The sequence below is a fragment of the Trachemys scripta genome, chromosome 10 (genome assembly GCF_013100865.1).
Source record: "Trachemys scripta elegans isolate TJP31775 chromosome 10, CAS_Tse_1.0, whole genome shotgun sequence".
Taxonomy (NCBI): Eukaryota; Metazoa; Chordata; order Testudines; family Emydidae; genus Trachemys; species Trachemys scripta.
This window is the reverse complement of record NC_048307.1, coordinates 4,723,393-4,747,326: the sequence shown is the minus strand read 5'-3', so window position 1 is coordinate 4,747,326 and position 23,934 is coordinate 4,723,393. Positions and strand designations below refer to the sequence as shown.

Below are 23,934 nucleotides of genomic sequence, written 5' to 3'. Positions count from 1 at the left end.
TTTTTTTTCCCCTTCCCCAGTTAGGCCAGACCAGGATCCATAAATAAACCCTAAACTTTAGCATCTGTCCTTGTGTGACCAAAGATTTAACAGTTTTTCCTCACTGTTTAGTTTTAAACTTCCATGAATTATAAATTCGGCTTTCTGACTAGATTTTTTTTTTTTTTTTTTTCCTGGGGTGGAGGGTCCAATTTCAATCCCAATACATTCCTTTTAAACGTTGCGGTTTACTTTAAACAACTTGTGTCTTTCCCTTGAAAGCATCTGAAGTATCGTGACCAGTCCATTTAAATGCTAACTATAGTATTTTGTGCAAATGCTTTTCCTGCTGGCACACCAGTTCAGAGCAGATCTACTTCACTAGAAGGACTTTTCATTCTCCTAGGTATTCTGGCGTTTTTGCACTGGTAACAACATTTCTAAATCAGGCAGAAAAAGAGACCCCTAAAGCTGCTGCGGTCATGCTCCTGGGAGCAGCCAAAGAAATAGCACTTCATAAGGACCCTGCTCAGTAAGTATTCCAGTTCACCAGCTAATCCCCAAATCCCTTGGCCACAGTTGTGGCCCCAGGTGATTTACAACTGAATCATGGCAGAGCTTAAAATAATTTTAAATCAAAACGGGAGAGAAGTTGGAAATCCCAAACAAAGGGGGAGGATGGTCGAACAGTTAATTGGATTGCAACTTCTACTATCTGGACTTCTTTTATGAGCTTGGGCCGGTCACTCTATTTCTCGGTTTCAGGTCCCTATCTTTAAAATGAGTAATAATTTTCCATCTCTGTTTTGTGTGTTGAGCTTGTAAACCCCTGCCTTGAAGAGCTATCTCTTGTTCTATATTTGTACAGTGTCTAGCACAATAGATGCCTTCACTTTAGTCAGGGCTTTAAGCGCTATTGTAATACAGATAATATTAATTGTAGAAGGTACTCAATGCATTGAGTACGTTATAACGCTGCAAATACTTTGGAATATTTTTCTAATAACGTTCAATGGGGTAGATGTCATCTGTTTATGTAACTGGTTTCTCTTGTCAATTTGATTGCTTTAAAACCAGTCCTAGGAAGAATATGTAAGCACTAAACTAATGCATTTGTGTTAGGAACTTGCAAAATCTTGGTGTCTCTGCATCTTTGAGGACGGCTGTACCTTGTCTAATGGAAAGGTAAGACTTTGCTTAGTATGGTGTGAGATTCATTGTCAATGGGATGGTGGTTGGCTGCAAAGTTTCTATAGTTGTGTTACAAAGTACATTAACACGTCATATCCTCAAAGGCCAGCTTCAGTTACTGAAGGGTTTAAAATAGCTTTGGCGCTTGAAATCTAAATTTCCTGATCTAGAATTCCTTAAAGGTGAATTGTATAGCTCTAACACTAAGTAATACTAACTGTATCCATAATGTTACACAATTGTATTATATAAACCAGGATAGATCAATAGAAAAGGTTAGTTAAAACTTACCACTCTACTAAATTTCTTCTGAAGCCTGAGGAATGGGGACATGTAACACACACTTCTTTGCTTAACTCAATTCTTACTTTAGCTTTGCAGTTTACTTTTAACAGGAAATCCACCAGCCACAAAGCTAAGAACTGATTTTTGGGAAGACTTAAATCCTTTCCCTCCCACTGTTTCCCTAATTTAAACCAATGGCCAGGTGTAGCCTACATCTGTCCTCATTTTAAATGACTGCTTTTTACATTAGGGAAATAATTCTTTACAAAGTTAATGCCATATCACTTAGATTGTATACTTTATGTGACAGGGACCATCGTCTTGTTCTGTGTTTGTACAGCACCTAGCGCAAGGGAGTCCTGGTTATGACTATGGCTTCAAGAGAATAAAAACATGATCCCGAAGGAACATGAAATAGGATTTTTTTTATTTTTTTATTTTTTGCCCTCCAGTTTTCCTTGATTTGTTTAGGAGCTCCCATTTAAGACAGAAACCGTGAAATCAAGTGCGTTTTCACCACCACTCTTGCAATATCAATGGTTCACGTCAGAATTGACTTCCTACTTGCTGCTACATACCTATTACAAAACACTTTGTTTGTAATGGCATTTGAAGTTACTTATTTAAAAGGACAGTGTCAGTTTAAAATATTTTACTTTAAAATAAAGAATCTCAAATTTAAATTTTAAATCAAAAAAAAAAATTTTTTTACCACTATTCTGTTTTGTTTTTTGAATTTTGACTACAAATGATCTATCTAGTTTGGTACACACTGGCATGATGCTGTAGGGTTTATGTTGCAAACAGTGTGTGAGGCTCTTTGAATTAAAAAACCCCACAATAAATACTTGAATTTTAAAAACCGAAGACTTACACTGGTTGTAAGTGTGATGGTGGTTCTCCCCACCCCCCGTGTGCCACCTGGAACTGGGGTACCACTGAGACCTCTGACTCACCAGCCTTGGCTCCCTCTCAGCACTGCGCTGCTGTGATAAGCGATAGACCGCTCCCGGTCCTGCATTTCCACCAGCATTCACACAGGCAAATCATAACTTTTCCAGTGACCCCTCACATGACTCATCTTGTACAAATTGCATCATAATTCTGTCATAATCATTTCATAACCATACCCCCATGATGAATATAGGGTGTAGTGTCACAGTAAATCTTGTAAAATTGTTTTTATACAAAATCTAAATTTTAATCCAAAGTATCCATTCGAATTTTTTTATAAAACACTATAGACTTGTTCCTAATCAGAAAAGGAAACTGACCTAGTGAACAATTCAGCTGGCTTCAAAAGATTTTACTCGCATCACTGACTTTTAAAACTAGTTTATTTTTGTAAATGCAGGATTACAACACAACTTCAGAGGATGCTCGTGCTGTGTGACTTTCCAAAAGTTTTATATGAAAAGTTCATTAGTTTTTTCCAGACTATCTCACTTCCGTGTCACTGCTATTCCTTCTCAAATAGGTATGTCCTTTGCTTCTATTGGCTAAATGTTATTACTCGGTGGACTTAAATGTACTCAAGTGTGAAAAGGAGTATTTACATGTTATATCCATTGGGATTTCTAATGTGTTGCTACAACAGACTGTGGACAACAACCTGAACTCTTGAAATCTGTCCAGAGACTAAGCCTGGCGTGTGGTTTAATAGAAACTAGTTATAGTGTCCTACTAAATATTCCTTTTACTGGTAGTCTGGGAAATGGAAGCTTAAAACAGCAGGGCCGCATCAGGCTTACTTTTATTTGCCTTTAGAAATCACTACAGGAAATGTTCAGAAGCTGTTTGTAATAGTGACTGTAAGCATTCATTATGATATCTCATATCTCCATAAGACACACATTGTCAAAACATTGGCTAATATTCTGGTACGTCCAAACAAAATTACTGAAATTCCTTGGAAAAAGCTACATGGTGTCATGCTTGTGTGGTTTGTGGACATTTAAATTAGAACTGTCAGCGCTCGGGTTGCAAACAACCATTTTTAGATGCAATGGTTATGTGGTCTAGGTTCTAAGATGTTTTTAGTTTAGCAAACTCAAGATTTACTGCGTCAAATATATTGTGAGCATTATGATGACTTAGCAAGAAGGATTAGTCTGTCATGATCAATACAATCTCTGTAGCAACCCAATCATATTACACAAATATCTATTCCAACACAATTTTCTTCTAATGAATAATTGTCCTGAATACTGGAGATGTATTGCACCAAGGTCTGCTAGTAACTAGCTTAATTGGTGCTAATAGCTTCATTCTGCTGCCATGACTAATGTGGGGTCCATAAAGTTAATTTTCTGAAATGAGTCATAACCTTTAGAAATACTGTAGCAGTCCATGTTGCACCAAACCTTAACACTTAAAAAAATTGTGGTATTGCAGTGATATGGGTGTCTCTTTGCTCTGTTTTGTGAATTCTTATAGTACCTTGCAATAGTTTTTAGAATAATATTCTTTAACTTTAATTTTCAGCCTAAATGTGGTGCCATGGGATCATGGATTACTGACAACTGTCTTAAAAGGCCAGAACATCACTGGTCAAAGAACACAGAAAGGAAAGAAAGTATTTCTGTGGGAAGTACTTCCTGTCATACAGGCTCGAGTAGAAAAAATGGAAAACCAGGGACAGTAAGTTCTTATCCATCTTTTGAGGACTTGCATTCTGCATCATATCCGCTTTATAGAGCATGGTGTCTTTCAAACACCTAACATTGCTGCGGGGTGGGTGGGGTGGGGGTGGGGTGTGACTTTTTTTTTTTTTTAAACCAATGATGACTGACAACGTGTAATGAATGTTTTTCCTTCATGCTTTATAAAGACAATCCAAAGGTGCTTCTGACACCCTTATTGGTCTTAAAATGTACAATTCACAAGGAAGCTTCCTTCTTCTCTTCTCTGCTCCTTTTTTTGTCTCCTTAACCCCCAGGCATTCTCAGCAGACATGTCAAACCTGCGAAAAAAATTCAGAAATTGGGCTTGGTTTTGGCTTAATTGGCTTTGTGAGTTGCTTGTTGGCTAGTTTTTGGCTTGTTGATTGTTTGGCTTATAGCTTGTTGTTTCTTTTTTTGATCGGCTCCCGGCAAGCAGAGGGAGGAGGGGAAAGAAGGGGAGAGAGTCAGGGGTGCAAAGAGGGCCCACCACAGTTCCAGACTGCACGCCGGGAGGATCTAGTCACCTAGAGTGTTGGGGCTCTTAGGGATTGGCTTGTTTTGGCCTTGTTTTGAAATGGGATAGCTTGATTTTTGGCTTATTGTGAAAGTCGGGGTGCTTATTTACCGCGTGAAAGTTGGCAACTGTGGTTCTTAGCCAGATGCCTGGCATTTAAAATAAAATCTCTTGGTAGGTATGGGACATTCTAATCTGGGTACAGTGATGAGAGACTCTCTCTTGCGTGGTTTGTTCTACTGGCTAGAGCAGTGGTCTCCAACTCTTTTACGCCCAAGATCACTTTTTGAATTTAAGGACAAACCAGGATCTATCCTGCCCCTTCCCCAAAGCCCCGTCCTGCTCACTCCTTCCCCCGCTGTCTCCATGGCTCGCTCTCCACCACCCTCACTAACTTTCACCGGGCTGGGGTAGGGGTTTGGGAGGGGGTATGGGTTCTGGGCTGGGACCGTGGAGTTCGCAGTGTGGGAGAGGGCTCTGGGCAGGGGGTTGAGGTGCAGGAGGGGGCTCTGTGCTGGGGCAGTTTTGGGGTGCAGGAGGGGGTGTGGGCTTGGAGGGAGTTTGGGTGCAGGAGGAGATACAGGGTGCTGGCTCTGGGAGGGGAGGTCACTGCAGGGGGTTGGCTCTGGGAGGTGGGTCAGACTAGGGTTTGGGCTGCAGGAGGGAGTATGGGGTGCTGGCTGTGGGAGAGGGCTGGGGGTTGGGGTATGGCCTCCCACCGGTCAGCACTTACCCCCAGTGGCTCTTGGTCCATGATACAGCGTGGCTGCTCCTAAGGCAGGCTCCCTGCCTACCCCGGCCCCACACTGCTCCCAGAAGGGGCCAATGCAAGATCCTCTAGGATCGACCGGTTGGTGATCACTGGGCTAGAGTAAGGAACTAGAAATTAGGACTCTGGGAGCTGTTCCTGTCTCTTCCACAGATTGTGACCTCAGGCATTATCCCCATTTTACAGATGGGTAGAAGCAATCTCCCAAGGGTGTTGTGAGACTTGATTGATGTTAACAGAGCATTTTTAGATCACTGGATGCAAGGCACTGTAGAAAGCTAGTGAATTATTAGAGAGATTCTTGATCTGCTTCCTGTAAGGCCATAAGTAGTAATGTTAACTGTATCTCTTCAGTTTTGTCTCTGAAACTTCTTACAACATTGATAAAACCTTGATAGGTCTATGAACATACAATTAATACGTTTGGGACCTGTGCAAATGACTCTTTCAAAGAGTGTATAAAGATACATTTTCTTGCTGGGTAAATTGCTGTCTGTACTGACTATACCTTTTGTAAAGGTTAGATCCTATAATAGCAGCTGCCATTGGGGATAGAATGAAAGCTTTTTTCAATTAAATGTTAATTGGGTTCATTCAAAACTTTGTATCCATTTTTGTGAGAAAACTCTGTTCCTCTTTTTGGTATTCATATCCAGTTTGAATGTTAAGGACAGTTCAAGGTACTTGATGTTCATGGTTCTGTCTAAACAAATCTTCATGGTCCAATTAAGGATCTGAATGGTTTGGGGCCCCAGTCATGTGAGTCAACCCTCTCATTTGATATGTTGCCACAGCACTTGCTACCACAACCCAGATTTCAACCCTCGTTGTCTGGCTTCTCTGTTAGTGGTTTCTTCCTTTGGAATTTGTTCCACTGGGAAGTCCATTGGGGAAGCATAGCATAGGTCAGGAGTGGCCAACCTGTGACTCCGGAGCCACATGCGGCTCTTCAGAAGTTAATATGTGGCTCCTTGTATAGACACCGACTCTGGGGCTGGAGCTACAGGCACCAACTTTCCAATGTGCCGGGGGGGGTGCTCACTGCTCAACCCCTGGCTCTGCCACAGGCCCTGCCCCCACTCCACCCCTTCCTGCCCCCTCCCCTGAGCCTGCCAGGCCCTCGCTCCTCCCCCTCCCAAGCCTCCTGCGTGCCACGAAACAGCTGATCAGCGGGGTGGGAGGTGCTGGAAGCGGGGTGCGGGGCGGCTGCTGACTTATTACTGTGGCTCTTTGGCAATGTACATTGGTAGATTCTTGCTCCTTCTCAGGCTCAGGTTGGCCACCCCTGGCATAGGTGCTATTAAAGCTAGTAATTATCTCTCTCCATTATAACAATGTGCATGCACACGTATCCTCTTAATTCCTGTTTTTCAGTGGGTGCTGCATAGGGAGTAGCCTTTGCAGTTTCCAAATCACATTCGCCCCGTGTAGCTTGTATAGCTTGGCAATCATGCTTAAGTACAGGACCAGGATTGAAGGTTCATGTAGGGGATGCCTCAGCAGGCACCAGTCATCTGTGGCAGAAGCCCCTAGCCTCATCATTCTGCCACAGGGCAGAAGCCCCAAGCTCCCCTACCAGCCCCCGAGTCTGGTAGACGGAGAATGTGGGGGGGTCCTTCTGGGGCTGCACTTTAACTGTGAAAGAGCCACAGTTTGGCCACCCCTGGTATAGAGAGAAGGTAAATTCCTATTGATTACACAGCTGGTGTTTCCACAGCCAGTACCACAGTGGTGATATTTTCCTAGACTTAAATATTGAATAACTCTGTATTGGTGGGTGCTGCCCGTTTTTTTGTTTGTTTGTTTTTTATCTGTCCAGGGACTTCAGTACTTTTGGGGTTTATCGGAAAACGAGATACCAGCAGTTTTATCCAGGCCTTTGTTTTTTCTGTACATAAATGTCTTCTATGTGGGAGCTATTGCTTTGTCTCATTAATTCTCATCAGTATTCCTCATTCATTTGCTCAAAATTTAATGCCTCCTCTTCTCCTCCCTTCCTTAGTTATAAGGAAATAGTTCGCTACTTGAAAGCTGTGAAATGCAATGACACTCTAGGGTAAGTGGCTTTTTTATTTTTTATCTTTAAGATTTCCCTGTGTGTGTCTAATCTTCAGTAAAATCACAACTTTAAAAGAAATGATTCTGGTTGACAGACTTGTTTTAGTTGCTGAACACAACATTGCATCACTAACAAATATTAGCTGGTAAACATAGTAGGATCCAGATTTGATATATTTTTTTTTATAACATTTGTAGGCCTGGGTTGACATGAGTAATTAAGCATGGGAGAGGCATGTGTCTTGGAAGACCAAATTGGGAAGACAAATAGGTCAGCAGGCTGAAAACAGAATGTTTGTGCTAACTAAGATAGGTAAAAGGGTCAGTGAGCTAAAATAGAATGTTTGAACTAACTAAGATAAGGGGGAAGGAACTGTGACAGACTTCCCTGGGGTGCACCCTGGAACTGGGGTACCGCTGAGCCCTCTGGCATGCCAGTCTGGGCTTCCTCTCACACTTCGAAGACTGTGGCAAGCTGCAGACAGCTCTTGGTCCTGCACTCTTTCAAACCTTTACACAGGCAGGGACACACCCAGCTGCAGTTACATGAATGCTTCTCCTCAGCCACTCATGAACTAACAATAGAGAGGCTGCAGTCAACTCCCCATAGCTCCTTAGCCTTGCACCCCTGGACTGTACCATATCGCCCTGGTCAAAAGCCTGGCCAGTATAAGTTTATTACCCAGTCTACCCCTCCCTCGGTGCGGAGAGGAGAATGCACCAGTTTATGTTCCTGAGCAGATTCCCCAAACACTTCTAGCAAAACCCGCTGTTTTAGGTGTAAAATATAAAACAAATTTATTAACTACAGAAAGAGATTTTAAGTGATTATAAGTAGTGAACATACAGATCAAAGCAGATTGCATTTTGTTTTATTTCTTAGGTAATCTAAGCTTTACAAACTAGACAGGATTTGAATCAAGCAGTGTACCATGTTAAATAGTACAAACAGTCCACCAAGCTTCCATACGCAGGCAGGCTTTCTTCTTTTCCCACCTCGGACCTCCTTCCCCAGTTCAATCTTGGTTCCTCAGGTGTTGTGTTGTAGAGGGAGTGAGGCCAAGTGATGTCACTTCCCCCTTTTTAAAGCTTCTTTCATGTGGAGGGAATTTCATTGTCCCAAACAAGCCCCAGCACAGTTTGTGGAAAAGTATAGGCACCAAAATGGAGCCCAATGTCACATGATTTAGTTACATGCCGTTGCGTGCTTCGATGAGTCATGGCATCCATTACCCATATTTTGGCTGAAGTGTCCACAGGGAAGCTTATTAGGTGAGGCTAAGCTTTTCCTGTGGCCTTTTTTTGGTTGATGGGCCATTACCTTAAATAGTTCATTCCCAATGTGCTGGATGTGAGCTACTTTGTGGGTTACCCAGGAGCAAACACGTTTGAAATACAGATGCATAGTCATTATTAGTAACTCCAGATACAAAAATGATACATGCATACAATAAGATAACCTTTCAGCAAACCATAACTTTTCCATTGACACCTCACATGACACGTTTTGTACAAGATGCATCATAATTATGTTATAATCCTATCATAATGATATCCCTGTGGTGAATATGGGATGCAGTCACAGGAACAACCAGGGAACCATTTACAAAGAGCAAAATAACAACGAACAAGATAAGTTGGGATTGTAAGAGTAGGTTGAACATGGATGATGCGTGGGCAAAGCTTGCTGTAAAGGGATTGGTTCCTACAAAGGAACCAAGCCAATCCCAAAATGTGTAACGCAGCGTATAGTAAATGTAATGAAATCTGTAAAGGTACATAAAGGAAGCTGGTTTCTCTGTAACCTTGGATCTGTGATGTACCCTACATCCCCCCCCTTCGTTCGAGTCTAATCAACTCAGTGTAGCGTTGCTGTATGCCAAATAAAGATACCTGAGTGACGAAGTCTGGAGTCAAACTGAGTTCTTGGGAAGCCAAGTGGAAAGAGGTCTCAAAGGAAATCCCGGTAATGCTTCCATGTTGTTAATGGCATCCACAAAAATCAAATCTGCAATCCTTTCTTGTACCCAGGTTAAGAAAGCTTAGAGATAAAATCCCATTCTACTTGTGCAAAAGTGGAGACTTCGTTAGTGCTCTACATTCATTGTTGCTTCCCTTCAATAACCTTGCATGCTGTACCGCCTGCCGGATAACCCCTTTCCAGTTTGAGATCTACCTAAAGATGTTCAGAACTGGGAGTGTTCCCTGTGGAAATAATTTTCATGACCCTGGAGAGTGGATTTCAATTGGCAAGTATTATTCGTTGAAGTGCTTCTTGCTTCTATCCATTTGGTACCCCACTTGACTATGGTTGTGTGTGGTTATCTGTTTGGATTAAATCTAACGTGAGATTTATGGAACTTCCAACTCCGCCATAAATTATCTGGGTTAAAGCATGGTACTTCAGTGTTGGTGAGGAACAATGCTATTTAAGTTTTAGACTCAAGCAGAAATTACTTTGTTGTTTTACCATGCTCTAACTTACACAGATGCTAACCCTTGTCAGCCATTCAGCGCCTTTTTGTTTTTTCTAAAGGACTGCCTTGTTAAAAAGTGCTGAGTATTAAACCCTTTCATAAACGTATATGTTACCCACACTGTCATGATGTGTCAGCCTTGACCTTGAGCAAATGAGTGAACGGACCGTGGAGACACTGAGACCCATTTCACTAAAGGCATTTGCTCAAGGTCAAGGCTGATATATCAGGATAATGTGGGCAATGTATAAATTGCCTTTGTGTACATTGTGGTTTATTAGAGGGTTTCTGCTGAGACTATTGTGATAATAGACCTTGGTACACACAGACTTGCCCCACAGGAACGAGTCTGATACCCCAAGCTTATTTCACACAAGTCCACTCAGTAGCTATTAGTTGGTGATATTTGTAGGCGCATGGGATATTTAAGCACAATAGTCATGTACTGTAAACGTTCTGTACCTGGTGAGAGAATTTATTCCATGTGATATGTTTTAGTATCTTTAATTAATGGAGATATCCTATCGCCTAGAACCGGAAGGGACCTTGAAAGGTCATAGAGTCCAGCCGCCTGCCTTCACTAGCAGGACCAAGTACTGATTTTGCCCCAGATCCCTAAGTGGCCCTCTCAAGGACTGAGCTCACAACCCTGGGTTTAGCAGGCCAATGCTCAAACCACTGAGCTATCCCTCCCCCCTAATTGCTTGTACATGTCCCTAAGGACTCTGGGGGAGCATATTAAACTGATGACTGGAACCTAGAATTGTGGCATGAAATATTGTAAAGTAGCGTGGACACTTCTCATTTCTATCCCCTCTTTGCTTTACTGGTGCTTAAATTGTATCCTTACACATGAGGTCACGTCAGTTACCAATTCTGTGACTTTACCAGACCTCTGTAACTTCTTCAGCTTCATGCTATCAGTCTCCCCCCTCTCTTTCCCCACTCCACCCCACCCCCAGCCCTGCCCCCTGGTTATTTTTAGTAATGTCACAGACAGGTCACTGGCTCCTCTGAATTTTTGTTTATTGCCTGTGACCTGTCTGTCACTAAAAATAACCGTGACACAAATCTTAACATTAAATACATGTAAAAACATTACTGTACTTAATTAAATCTGCCTCTGTTTTTTTTTTTTTAAATATGCACTTCATTTCCATCATTTTTATCAGGTTTAAGGAGTTGTCTACTTTTTTCCTCCCTTAGGTTCTCCTGTGAAGAACTCCATTCTAATTAAGCATGCGCTCAAACTCCTTTACTGCAATCTGTCATTATACAGAAATGTGAGTGTTTGTGTTACTCTTATGCTTCTGGTGTTCGTTTCTATACAGTTCTGTTGTATAGAGCCATTGTTTGTCTAATACAAGAATACACTGTTGAGCAGCTTTTTTTATTTTTTCTGACTTTATGCCAGGTTTTCCCCCAAACTTTAATACTGTACTTATATTTTCAAAACATTTGCAAAAAGATAATCCTTTCAATACCTCGGCAGGCATTAGCTCCTTTCCACAGTTGGGGAAACTGAGGCAGAGAAGTGGCAGTTTACCCAAGACCACATACTAATCAATGTCAAATTTGGGGGTTCCTGGCTCTTAGCCCTGAGATCAGTCCGTCAGAGGTACAGCAGGGTCCAGTGACAAAGCAGAGATCGCTGGGAAGCTGTAAAAAGCAAGATGGTGCAAAGGATTGGTTGATTGAACTAGAACCTCATCAGTTCGTTTTTTGTCAGATGTCCCCTTATGTAGTCCAGTTTTCAGTGAGTTGACATGAAGAAGATGAAATTGTATTGGTGGTTCTGTAAAGGGAGAAGCAGGGTGGTAAGGAAGCCTTCCTTTACTTTTTGGCAGAATTCTTGTTTTCGTCCTTTGCCAATGGCGATGAAGTCATTGGAGGAAGTTTTAAAGAATGTTTCATTAAGGCAGTGGAGGGAACATGATTAGTGGTAAGATGGGGGTGCTTTTGGAGAATAAGATGGTGGTAGAAGTCTGTACAAACAAATTAAAAATATTCAGAATTTTGAGGATTCGTGCTAATGAGACACTCTAAAATGCATACGAACAGGCTAAAAAGTCAGTTGCTAAGGTAGGACTGGAGGCTGAAGAGGAATTACACAGAAAGATGGTAGCAGGAAACTTTGGCTTTTGGCTTGATGAAAGAGAAACAAAATATGAATAACTTTGTGACGAAGAGAAGCTGTGTGGTGACTAACCCTAAAGAAGTGGTAGAGGTATGGGGGGGAAAAAATAGTTCTGAAGGCCATTAAATGAGAAGAAAGCTGCAAATTCAAGCACTGCTGACAACTATGGGAAAGTCTCAGAAGGTATCCATCTCTGTAGAGGAGGTAGAAGAAACACCGAATAACATGAAGAACGGTAAAGCAGCAGGTGAAGATGAGAACTGTGGATATGATCAAGGCAATTGGAGGTACTGGAGTAAGGTGGCTACCAGATGACTGGAGAACAGGATTGATTGTGCCTCTCTGGAAGGATGAGGATGGTGCAAATGATTCAAACACCGATCAGGGCGTGACAATGTTAAGTCAATCCTTTAAAGGCCTTGAGAGGGTTTCGGGGACAAGGTTGAAGTGCAAGATGGAGGAAAATACCCCCTACCTCGATATAACGCTGTCCTCGGGAGCCAAAAAATCTTACCGCGTTATAGGTGAAACCGCGTTATATCGAACTTGATTTGATCCGTGTCAGTGCGTAGCCCCCTTCCCCCCGGAGCACTGCTTTACCGCTTTATATCTGAATTCATGTTATATCGGGTGGCGTTATAACAGGGTAGAGGTGTATAGGAGAGGAGCAATGTGGCTTTAGAAAGGGAAGGAGTACTGCAAATGCAATATTTGCAATGAGACAGACACTTGAAAGAATGGTAAATGGAGGGCATTGTAGCAGTTATTGATCTTGAGAAAGTATGTGACTTTGTACAGTGGGAGCTGGTGTTTGGAGTATGGAGATGAATGGGAGGGGGACTTCAAGATGTGGAGGAGATCGAGGAGCTGTATTGAGGGTCAAGAGCTTAGGTGGTAACAGTATTGGAATTTTGGAGAGTTTTGAGGTGATGGTGGGCTTGAGAGAAAGCAGTGTGCTGTGAATCCACTTCTCTTCATCCTAGTATTTGGAGTTAATTAGTAGGAGAACCAAGCCTGTGGGGAGACAGAGAAAATGAATGTAAGATGACAGTCCAGCCCTTTTGGCAAATATGGCATTGGAGTGGGCATCTGTGTTTGAAGATCATGGTTTGAAGGTAAACCCAGAAAACTAAGGAAGGTGGAAGAAGAGCTGTTGGCTGACATTTCAGGAGAGAAGCAGAATCCAAAGAGAAGGTTTGTGTACTTGGGAAGTATGCTCAGTGCCATCAAGAAAGATCTCAAACTGAAAAGAACCACCCAGTGTGTGTGGGCGGTAGGAGTACTGTGGGACAGGCAATTAAGTAACAAATTTGAAAGGAGAAGTTTGTGCTGTGTTTTTTTTCCACTGTTTCCAAACCATACATCACAGAGGGGTCTCCTGGAGATAGAAGAAAACAAGATACAGGTCATAGAAAATAATATACTGAGAAGATTGTCAGGCAAGTGGAGGGTAGACTGTGTGCATGGAAGAAATTAGGGGGAAGATGAACTTGGGACTCTGGGCTGGAAAGTGCACATTTGAGGTGGGCTGGACATGTGATAAGAATGGGAGAATGACCACCAAAGAACAGTGAGAAAACATGGAAGACTGAGGATGCGATGGAAAGACTGTCAGTCTGTTAAAAGAAATTTTGAAGAGAAAAGGACTGGAACTCCAGAACCTATGAACCTGAGCCGTGAGCTGGAAGGAGTGGTGAAGAATTGCAGGCACCTCTCACACTGTAAAAGGGAAAAGCGATCTAAGTCAAGTTGACCACCTTTACCACAGTGTCCTGACCTAGAACAAAGCAAATAAAACTTACCATGGTTGAATGTTTTTAATCGTCAGCGGATAGAAGTCCATGGTATGGTCCATGACATTGACATCAATGAAGCTATGACAATTGCACCATCTGAAGGTCTACCCCTGAAGCCTTTCGTTGTACTGTGATAGGGGTGTGTGTGTGGGGGGGAGCAGCCTTTGCTTCAGGTGAGGCACAGTGCGGATAGTGTCTGTATAAGAGGGGAAAAGACAAGCCCCGTATACTCCAATGTATAACTCCAGAGTGTGGTCAGCACAGTGACTCTGAAACTAGTATCTTGGACACACTGTTGCAAATATCTGTGCTCCTCCTGCCCATGTGACTTCTTGTTGACAGGCCAGATATTACCATTTCACTGTCAGCACTACAGAGTCACGCAGGAAGAAACCCCTCTGTTCTGTCTCACTCACTCTGGTTTGTGGTACATAAAGCAGAAAATGTTGATTTTTTTTCAGATTCTGTGGTGTGTACCATGCCGGAAACCATTTTTTATCCCAAATATTATGTACTTTTCTTTACTTGAATATATAATATTTACCTTGTTCAGTCTTTCTTTAGATCTAAAGACTGATTCAGCAAACTTCACCAAAGTCTGTGGTTTTGTTAATTGAAAGTTTTTACTCTGTTTCAGCCAAAATGCTGGAGCTCCCTCATCATGGTTTTGGGTAGTAGCACTACTCTGGAGAAAAATGGGCATGTAAATCCTGTCTCATTGAAAGAGCCACCACATGATTTCCAAGAGGTAACTGACGCCACTTTGCGATGGAGAAGCTTTTGCCTTGTGTTTAATTATTTTCTTCAGTTTGGGGATTAACTCATTTTGGAGTCTTGGGAATGGATCCACATTGTATTACACCATCAATTTAATTTGGCACATGCCAAGTCTTAACCTTTTCATATGGAAATCCTGACATGTTTTGGACTTAGTCTGATATACTGTTTGTGTCCCATCTGGTAACTGCATAGGAGTTAGTTAGCTCACCATTAGAGAGACAAAATGGTCGAGGTAATATCTTTTATTGGACCAGCTTATGTTGGCGAGAGAGACATGCTTTCGAGTTTACACAGATCTGAAGAAGACTTCTGTATAAGCTCAAAAGCTTCTCTCTTTCTCACCAACAGAAGTTGATCCAATAAAAGATATTATCTCACCCACCTTGTCTCTCTAATATCCTGACCAACACTGCTATAACACTTAATTCACTATGGCATTTAACTGGTCTTGGTGCTGATTCCAGATCTTTTAGCTGTGAAGTGCCTTGGATAATTATAAAACCAAGAGGGAGGGAGCGATTTAGTCTTAAAGGAGGTGCTTTAGGGATAACACAAAAGGTCAATATTTGTATAACAGAATATTTTCTAAACACAGTAAACCTAAAGCACGGTTACATTAATACAAGCACATTTAGGGGGACTGCTGAGGATGGACCATACAATTACAGCATTCCTCATAGATAGAATAACCAACCTCATAGCAAGCAGAAATGGGACTGAAAACATTAAAACACCCTATGCCAAAGAATTCAGTTTTGGACACGGTTTGACATTTGTTGAATACTTGGGCTCTTTCTTGCTCTGCTTGTGACTGTCATAACTTCCTGTTGCAGATGGTGGTGTCTGTATCTTGCGTTCTTCTAAATGAACTGAAGACAAAAGTCAATGTTTCTCTGCCATCAAATGTTTTTTCTGGTCCTGTAAGTATGTAACGGTTAATGAGGGAGGTGATTGTTTTGAATAGTGGATTTTGATTGCACTATTAGGTTTGAAAATAGCTTTCTTTCAATTCAAATGTATTAAATGCTTTTGAGAGAGGCTGAGAATCTTTAGGAAGTGGCATAGGAATTCCTAGCACAGTCTAGTGGTTAGAGCAGAGGACTTGGAGCTGAGACTCCCAGGATCTATTCCTGCCACTCTGTGACCTTTGACAACAATTGCCTCTCTCCGCCCAATTTCCCCCATCTACAAAAGGGGGATAAACAGACTTCAATTTCTGTATTAGGGTTAGTTGACTGGCTGCTGCTAGATAAGGCAACTTTTTGATGGCAACTGATGGGTTGGTAATAAGTAAAATCTACTATAGTTGGAAAACCTGGCTGTCCATAATTTAATAATCAGGAAGCGGAGAGTTGTATATGGTACCTGATTTGTTTAGTGTGAACGTGATGAAAGTTATCAGTAATTAGGATATATTCATTTACCTAAGCAAACTAATTAACACTACTCCTTTTATTTCCTCTGAGGAAATCATGTTTAACTTCTTTCCTAATTGTGTAACTCAAATGTCAGGATTTTCTTGTCAAGTATCAGAGGGGTAGCCATGTTAGCCTGGATCTGTAAAAAGCGACAGAGTCCTATAGACTAACAGACGTATTGGAGCATAAGCTTTCGTGGGTGAATGCCCACGAAAGCTTATGCTCCAATACGTCTGTTAGTCTATAAGGTGTCACAGGACTCTGTTGCTTTTTACAGGATTTTCTTGGTCCATGTAACCACACTTGCCCTACTTAACAGTGCTGTTGTGAGCCTTAATGTTTGTAAGGCAGTTTGAGAACCTTTGGTAAAAAATACCACAGAAGTGCAAAGAATTCTGATCTCCCTTCCTATGTGCAAGTCTTATTGCCTGTCACTAGATCTCTTCTGTTTCTGTGACTTTTGTAACCATCTATTCTGCAGTCAGTTTGTCCAGAAGGCTCTTAGCAAGCTCACCTTGTATTGATATTGCCCAATGTGAACTGAGGGCCTGGTTCTCCTGCCTTGCACTATATGTTATCATTGACACCTGGGCAAAGTCCGTGTAAAACACTACTAGCTCAGAATGGGAGCAATTTACACCTGATGTGAGCGGCTATCAATGCCAACGTAGGGTACAAGGCCACGGAGAATCAGGCCTTAAATATTTCTTAACATCTTTTCTGATTCCTTCAGTTACAGCTTGAGGCTTGTCTTATCCTCACAGTGCAAGCAGTGCAGCAGATGCTTCTAAACGACCTTCCATACTTGAGTTCCTTTCTAGAAATAACACTGGCTTTCGGGGTGAGTCTTAGGAATCTTCAACTCTAGTAAATTAAAACAAGTGATGCTTAAAATACAATTAACAGCCTATTGAATTTTATGCACGTTTTGTCAAGTTTTATATTTTGTTTTCTTTATATTTAAACTTGACCAGCTGTTTATTTTTCAGGGATTTCCAATAAAATGAGGTACTGTAGCATAGAATTCCTTCACTAGCTTATTCCTCTCTTTACCTACTAGAATAACTTCTGGGCTCTGAGGCTATTATTAAATGGCCTTTCCTGTGAAGAACACATTCTCCATGGCACTATTAACTTGCTTCTGAGAGATCTGAATTTTCAGAAGGCAACAATGTTGCATCTGTGAGTAAACACTTTGTTGAGGTCTGATCGTTTATCTGTGGGAAAAGTTAAATGCCAAAGATGTGGGGTTCCCCCCCTTCTCCCCCAGAGATGTAACTTGTGTGTGTTAGGGGGTGGGGGGTTATAGACAACCAGCTAATTGTCAGTAAGACATGGCCAAACTTTTTTTTTTTTTTTTAAAGGGTTCAGATACAAAATTTATATCTGCGCAGATACCAAATTTATATCCGCAGTGTTGCAACAACGAGCGAGACCAGCAGGGCCATGGCCAGCAACCGGGCCAGGAACCGCAGCGGTGAAAGTAGCAGCATGTTGGGTCAGTGCCCAGCCCGGGCAGCTCCTCCAGTATGGCTGTACCGCCCCCTGCCCTGCCCACTGGGGCGGGCACCAGGCTCACCGGCGGCTGTCACTGGTCACGCTAGTATGTGCAAGCCGCTCACACACTCCCAGACAGGAGTCCCTTCCTGCAAGCGATGGCCTGACATGCTGCTGCTTTTGCTACTGCGTTTCCTGCTCCCGGTCGCTGGTCGTGGCCCTGTTGGTCTCTCTCATTGTTAGAGCCCTGCAACTCCGCCGATATCTTCATCCGCAGATATGCATTTTGTATTTGCGCAGGGCTCTCCTAAGGCATTGCCAAGTGACTTCTCATACCGGATACATGTTCTTCTAGTGCACCTGGGGTGAAGGGTTCACTTTCAAAGTGGTTCTCGATCACGGGGAAGTAGTTTTAAGACTGGGAAAACTGTATTCCAACCAGTGGCTGTATGAGAGTCAGGCAAGGACACCAGTTGAGCTGCATTACTCAATAGAGTCCTCTCTCCATGGTGAGATGTCTTTGATCTAAGACTCTGTGGGAAGAGAGGAAATGGTCTACAAAACAAATGAACCAAATTCTATATGGTGCCACATACTTTTTAGAACTAGATACAAGTGCCATCACCTGCTACTCCAATTTTCTTTATTGTTCAGGTGGAAAAAACTTGGTCCTCAATATGTAGGTGAACTGCTCTGCCTGTACCTGACTTGCAGAAATAGGAAGATGCAGTCCATTGGCATCTTCATCATCCATTTAATTAGCGAGAACCTGTATATGTAAGTATGAATATTTGGAGTCAAATACCAGGCTGATTATAGCAGTGAAGATTACACTGATTGAATTGCTCATAATTCCATTAACATTCACACAGTCTTGTTATGGATTTTTTGCACAATTTTATCCTTGCTGTTACAGCCAGTAATGAGATTCAAAAATTTTGGTGGGTTTAAAATTGTTCTGATGTCAATATTTCAGTGACAAGCCCTGTTACCTGATGGGCCCCTCAGGCTCTTTTGCATTCCCATTCCATCTATTGTCAAAGAAGTCTGTAGTCTGTTTTTAGGAACATGACCAATGACCAGGATAATATTCACTAGTTTTCTATTTGCCTGGGGAAAACAGGTGGGTGTTACTTCCGCTAATAGACACTGCTCATCCTCTGTGGAAGTCATTTTTGATTAGCTAAATAAATTTAGGAAAAGCTTATTAATCACGTTACTGGGTTCCTAAGAATGCTTAATACTGCACAAATGTGTGGTTAACAGAACACGCAAACTTTCTTAAAACATAGTTGGAAACCTGTCCCGCAAATAGCATAGCTCTCTCTTTTGTACCACTTTTGTATAAAGTCTTTAGTGTAGTGGTAATGTCTTTGGTCCGAAGTCCGAGGCGCTTTCCAACTTCATGGGGAGTAGATAGAAACATTTTTAAAATGGCCAAAACTTGGAAATTCTGATTATTGTTTTTTTTTGTATGAGAAATGCAAATGTGTTTTTGAAAGGAAATAGGCACAGTTTCTATTCAGCTGTGAAACTGACAAAAATCATGTCGATTTCAGTCAGCAGCTTCCAGGGTCTGTGGCTCCGGTGCAGTTTCCCCATGGCAATTGCCCCTGGGCCAGGGACCCAGGACTGCCAGGTGCCTGGGCCAGCTGGGTCCCTGTGCTTCCTGACACACTGAGGAAAGCTGGCTTCCCAGGCTATGGGGGTCAGGCAGCCTGAGGAGCCAGTTGGCCTGGAAGACATGGGGTCCCTGGCCTGGGGCAGTTTCCATGAAGCTATGGACCCTGGAAGGCCATCTGGTCATTTTAATGAAAAGTGATGGTCACTAATAGCAGCAACAATTCCAACAATATGGAGCTCAATCAGGGTTTTTTGCATGTTTCATTGAAACGCTAAAGTAAGGCCCTGCACCTTTCTAAGGAAGTGTGTCCCACAGAAACTAGAGAGCACAACATGCAAGGCTCACTTCATTCAAACAGCTCATCCACTGAGATTGGGTGTGGAGTCTTGCATCCTTAATATAGAGGTGCTTCTAGTGGGAGTTAAAGGTGCACCAATGCTTGATCTGTCCCATTTTAGGCAAACTATGTGGAGCCTCAAGTTGTGTATAAAATTCGGAGACAATCATCTGCTCTGTGACTAGGTGTGGAGGGAAGGGTTTCTGAAATAGTCGTAACAGTTCTTTTGGAATACGGTTATTGCTATAAATGCTTCAGATGTGTTAGAGAGAAAGTGGTTTCACAGGTAAGCATAAGCCTTGTCTGGTATGATTGCAATATTTTATTTCTAGATTTGGCAGTAAAGCAGTCAAGGTTTTAAAATGTGGGCTTTTTTTTGCCTTGGCATACCAGGCCTTAAGAATTGAATTAATCCTAAAACAAGGTAGCCACATGTTTGTGTATCTGAAGGCACAGAAGTTGCCTGCTCCAAATTTTTAATTTTTAATTCACAGGCAAAACATGTTGCAGACGGCTGTAGCATAACGTTCCAATTGCACTTCCTGGAATCTTGTTCTGAGAGGAAATCAGGGACACTTAAGTTATCCGCTTCTTAAAGAGCTTCTCATTTGCTTTGTTTCCGCTGTACATGGCAAAAGGGATGGGGGACTAATCACTGGCTTTCATGAGCCTGATGATGTAGATGTGTGCATGAGGGAGGTCTGAATACAGCCTTGTTTGTCAAACTTGCTATATTTATTGAATTCCATCAGCCTGCAGAGTGGTTTATTTAGCTCTTACGTAATATGTCTCAACACGTGCTCAAGTTCAAAGTTGTATTCCAATGTCAAGGTGACTTCAATGGCGACCTCTCCCACATTTTGGGACATGAAGTTTGAGCATTTGACTAGCAAGTGTAACAAAATATTGGGAATGTCACGCTCTCAGTGTAACTTTCCATTCATTATGAAGTAGCTGAAATGGGGAAGGAGGCTGTCCATCTGTGGAAAGTGGAGTAAGAATCTAAATCTGTTTTCAGGTGTCCATGGGCAAAGCATCTTTGCAACTTTCTGAACACAGTAAGTGTCTTTGTACCTCAGGTTGCTGACCCCAGCAGTGGTTCTCAAATGTTAAATTTGTCGTCACATGTTAAATTCTCTGTAAGCAAATGGAAGAAATAAAATAGTTAGGTTGAAGCTAGCAACAATACAAAGGAATTGGTGGGTCTTAATAAATCTTGGAAACGTTAGAAGGTTTCTTGTCCATCTTTCTTTCCATGGATTGGATTTAAGCTGTTGGCTCTAATGCTGAGGGAATTGCCATGGTGGTGATTTTTCCTTGGGTTGCAATGTGTCACATTTCCTAGTGCTTGGTCAGAACAGCATTACACACCAGGGTAGATGAACTGTTTTCTCCTCTGCCGAACGAATAGTGTTGTTAGTTTATATAGTGCCATCTGTCTACAGCATGAAGCACATTGAACTTAAAACCCAGCCTTCGTCTGGGAGCACTAACAATCTAAACAGACAATCCCCTGAAAGCAGACTGGAGAGGAACAGAAAGCAAACTGAATTATGAAGTTTAGTACCTGTCTTGTTAATGATGGGCCTATTTTTGGATTTCTAAAAGGTTTGTTTTTTTGTAGAGAAAGATAGTCCTAGTCCTATCTAGTTGAACATCTCTCTCCAGGGAGTTCCAGTGTTGTAGGTCTTTCAGAAGAAGTAATCTTGAGGAAAGAGTAGACTGGCAATGTGGACTGTGTGGAGAGAGGAGGGATTCATGTGTATGGGACCAGGTAGAAGGAGGCACACAGGTGTGAGTGAGAGGAGGGCACAAAGGGAACAGTTAATCCAGCAGGTAGTCAGGGATTCTGGAAGGGAGGTATTTTGGGAGATGTAAGGCTGGCTATCCCCTCCATGGGAGATGGCTTTAGTAGTGGGTGCCTCTTCTTCTTCTTCTTTTTTTTTTTAATAGAATTTAAAAAAAAAACTTCTTTTCAATAAAAACTTCTAACCACCTCTTTTCTCTGTGCAGGGATTACGGAAGCTGCCTCTTGGTACCACGACTGATCATGAAGTTGCCAAGTTCATAGCTGTTTTGGAAAAATTGTAACACTCTGAGGGTCTCAAGAATTTTCTAACCTGCCGTATAACACCTCCCAATTGGTTGCCTTTTGCTATTTCCCCTCAATAAAATTTTCAGCCTACGAGCTGATTTACAAACAAATTTTTAAAAATCCCATCCAACCCTAGACTTGTGTGTTGAATGGAGGAGGCATTTAAGCCGAAATGTGCTTAACGCTTTCTTCCTTCTTGCAGGTGCATACTCTAGCAGTTCTCTGCAATCTGGCTTTCATGGAATATAACTTAACATGCTTACAGGGCTGCTTATTCTGTGGAAGTGCTGAGAGAGCAACAGACATGTTCTCTACCATGCCACATGCATGCTGACCTGTGATGTCAGCAGCAGAGGACTTGTTGAGGAAGCAAACAGCTCCTGGATAAGGGAAACTCTTAATTCATGGTCCTGCAGAAGTTTGATAGTGTGTGTTCTTTGGAATGCCTCCTCTATGTGGCATCTAATTATGTATATGACCCACTTGTTTTTGATTAGTACCTCCACTCTCCATTTTCCTGGATTTCTCCAATCCCAAGTGCTCCTACAGAAACTAGAAATGGTTCTAATGATGTAAATTAATAGTTAGTTTGTAAAGAGAAATTTTAACTTTCAGGTGTATTGCGGTTGATGGCTATTTGACGGGTGCTAACACGTCTGGGTTACTTGAATTGCTATCATAATTGTAGTTTAACAGTTGACTTTAAAATTGGATGTAGAACTAGAGAAATGTAATTCAGCAGAAAATACCGTCTGACTACAATCCCTTTGACATCTTTCCATGTTGGGAGTGAAGGGGAAGAAATGTTGACCTGTCCATGTATTTTATTTTGCACATTTAAGGCTTATAATGGCTTTTACTGCTTATTCGTGCCAAGTTCGGCTAAATTATTTTCTTTACAAAACTACTTTTTTATTGAAGTTTTGTCTTTTTTTAAAAAAAAAAGTGAAAATGTGTATCTAAACCCCTTGTATAAAGCGTTGAATAAATGGTAACTATCGTAGTCCTCTCCTCCGCTGTGCATCTGTTCAGTTCAAATAAAATTATGGTGGTTGCTTAGTAGTAGACTGGGCAGAATTTTATTTTTTATTCTTTCACTGGGTTTCATTTTTTTTAAACATTTGTATTTATTTAAAATTTCAGTTGTAGGAAATTAGGTGGGGTGGGTCAGACCATGAGCAGATGCTGAATTTCAACGAGTTAGCTTTATAAACCGTTAAAACACACGTTGTCAGCGAAACATGTCAAAATAGACAAACTAAGTATCCTTGAATCCAACTCTGAGCATTTCTTGCTTTGCCTATCTGTGAATTTTAATTATTGCTAGAAATACTTTTCATTGGTTTGTGTGTGTGCAATGAAATTGATGTTTACTGGTAACAATCTAATCCTTCCAAGTTTACTTAATTTGCAATTTGATGCCTATTCACTTATTAGAAGCAGAGGCTATTCAAGTTTCCCCTCCCCCAAATGCACATGGGTCCTGACCTGCAGCATAGACTGCCAGCTTGGGGTCTCATAAAGTCTATATTCTTACAACTCACAAAACCCATCACTTCAGCTGTAAACTAAAGCCAATGTCTCGGGGGTGGGTCATCAAACCTCGCCAAGTCCTTTCTCATTTCACACTTTCCCAACTCATCAAATAGATGTAATCTATTAAAAACACGCTTATTTCAGCCTGTGATACATTGGTTCCTTTCTAGAGGAATTTGGGATGGCGTCATATGTTGGGAAAGAACAGAGAGAAGCGTAGCCTTCGCATTGACTATTTCACTCCCTGTTCACCCCTGCAGTGAGACTCATATTCTGACATCAGAAATGCAAAACTATAGATTTTTTTTTTTCTAAATGAGGCTCAGAAGTACTTCCCTCACTTCCCTGTCAAATCCCACTACCCTAACTTCCTCAAACTGAATTCCCCTGAAATGTAAGACCACTGGGCCATTCACCACTGAAAGAGTCCTTGAGCAGAGGGAGGGCCTTTGCTTGTGGTAACATAGGTGGATTTACCCATCACTCCAGTCAGTACTGTGGGGAAATAGAGCAGGGGGCCCTTCTTTTTAATAGCCAGAGCTGTGAATCGGAAGGCCCCAAAATAAACCCTGCAACAGAGATCTGTTATGCTAACTACCCTTGCACAAAGCAGTACAGGCCAGGGCCTGAATTAGACTAGACTGCACAATTCCCTGCCAAACTCGGTCAAGGGTCATGACCAGAGGAGGGGGGGGGGGCAAGGAGGGAAAGAATAGAAGAAAAGCCCCAGCAGCAGCACTAATGAAATGTAATAACCGCTTGTGTGAAGCAATAGGTA

General features: G+C 41.9%; 1 protein-coding gene across 1 annotated transcript; it reads left to right on the top strand.

Annotated features, from left to right (window-relative positions):
* Positions 1–389: 389 nt before the first annotated feature.
* On the top strand, positions 390–22,623 carry LOC117883905. The gene is made up of 14 exons (XM_034783759.1): positions 390–511; positions 1,102–1,164; positions 2,810–2,932; positions 3,940–4,095; positions 7,404–7,457; positions 9,491–9,708; positions 11,143–11,219; positions 14,507–14,617; positions 15,483–15,569; positions 16,801–16,908; positions 17,128–17,249; positions 18,219–18,341; positions 20,544–20,583; positions 21,539–22,623. The coding sequence occupies exons 1-14, from the start codon at positions 462–464 to the stop codon at positions 21,614–21,616; spliced, it is 1,410 nt and encodes a 469-aa protein (XP_034639650.1). The 5' UTR covers positions 390–461; the 3' UTR covers positions 21,617–22,623.
* Positions 22,624–23,934: the final 1,311 nt, after the last annotated feature.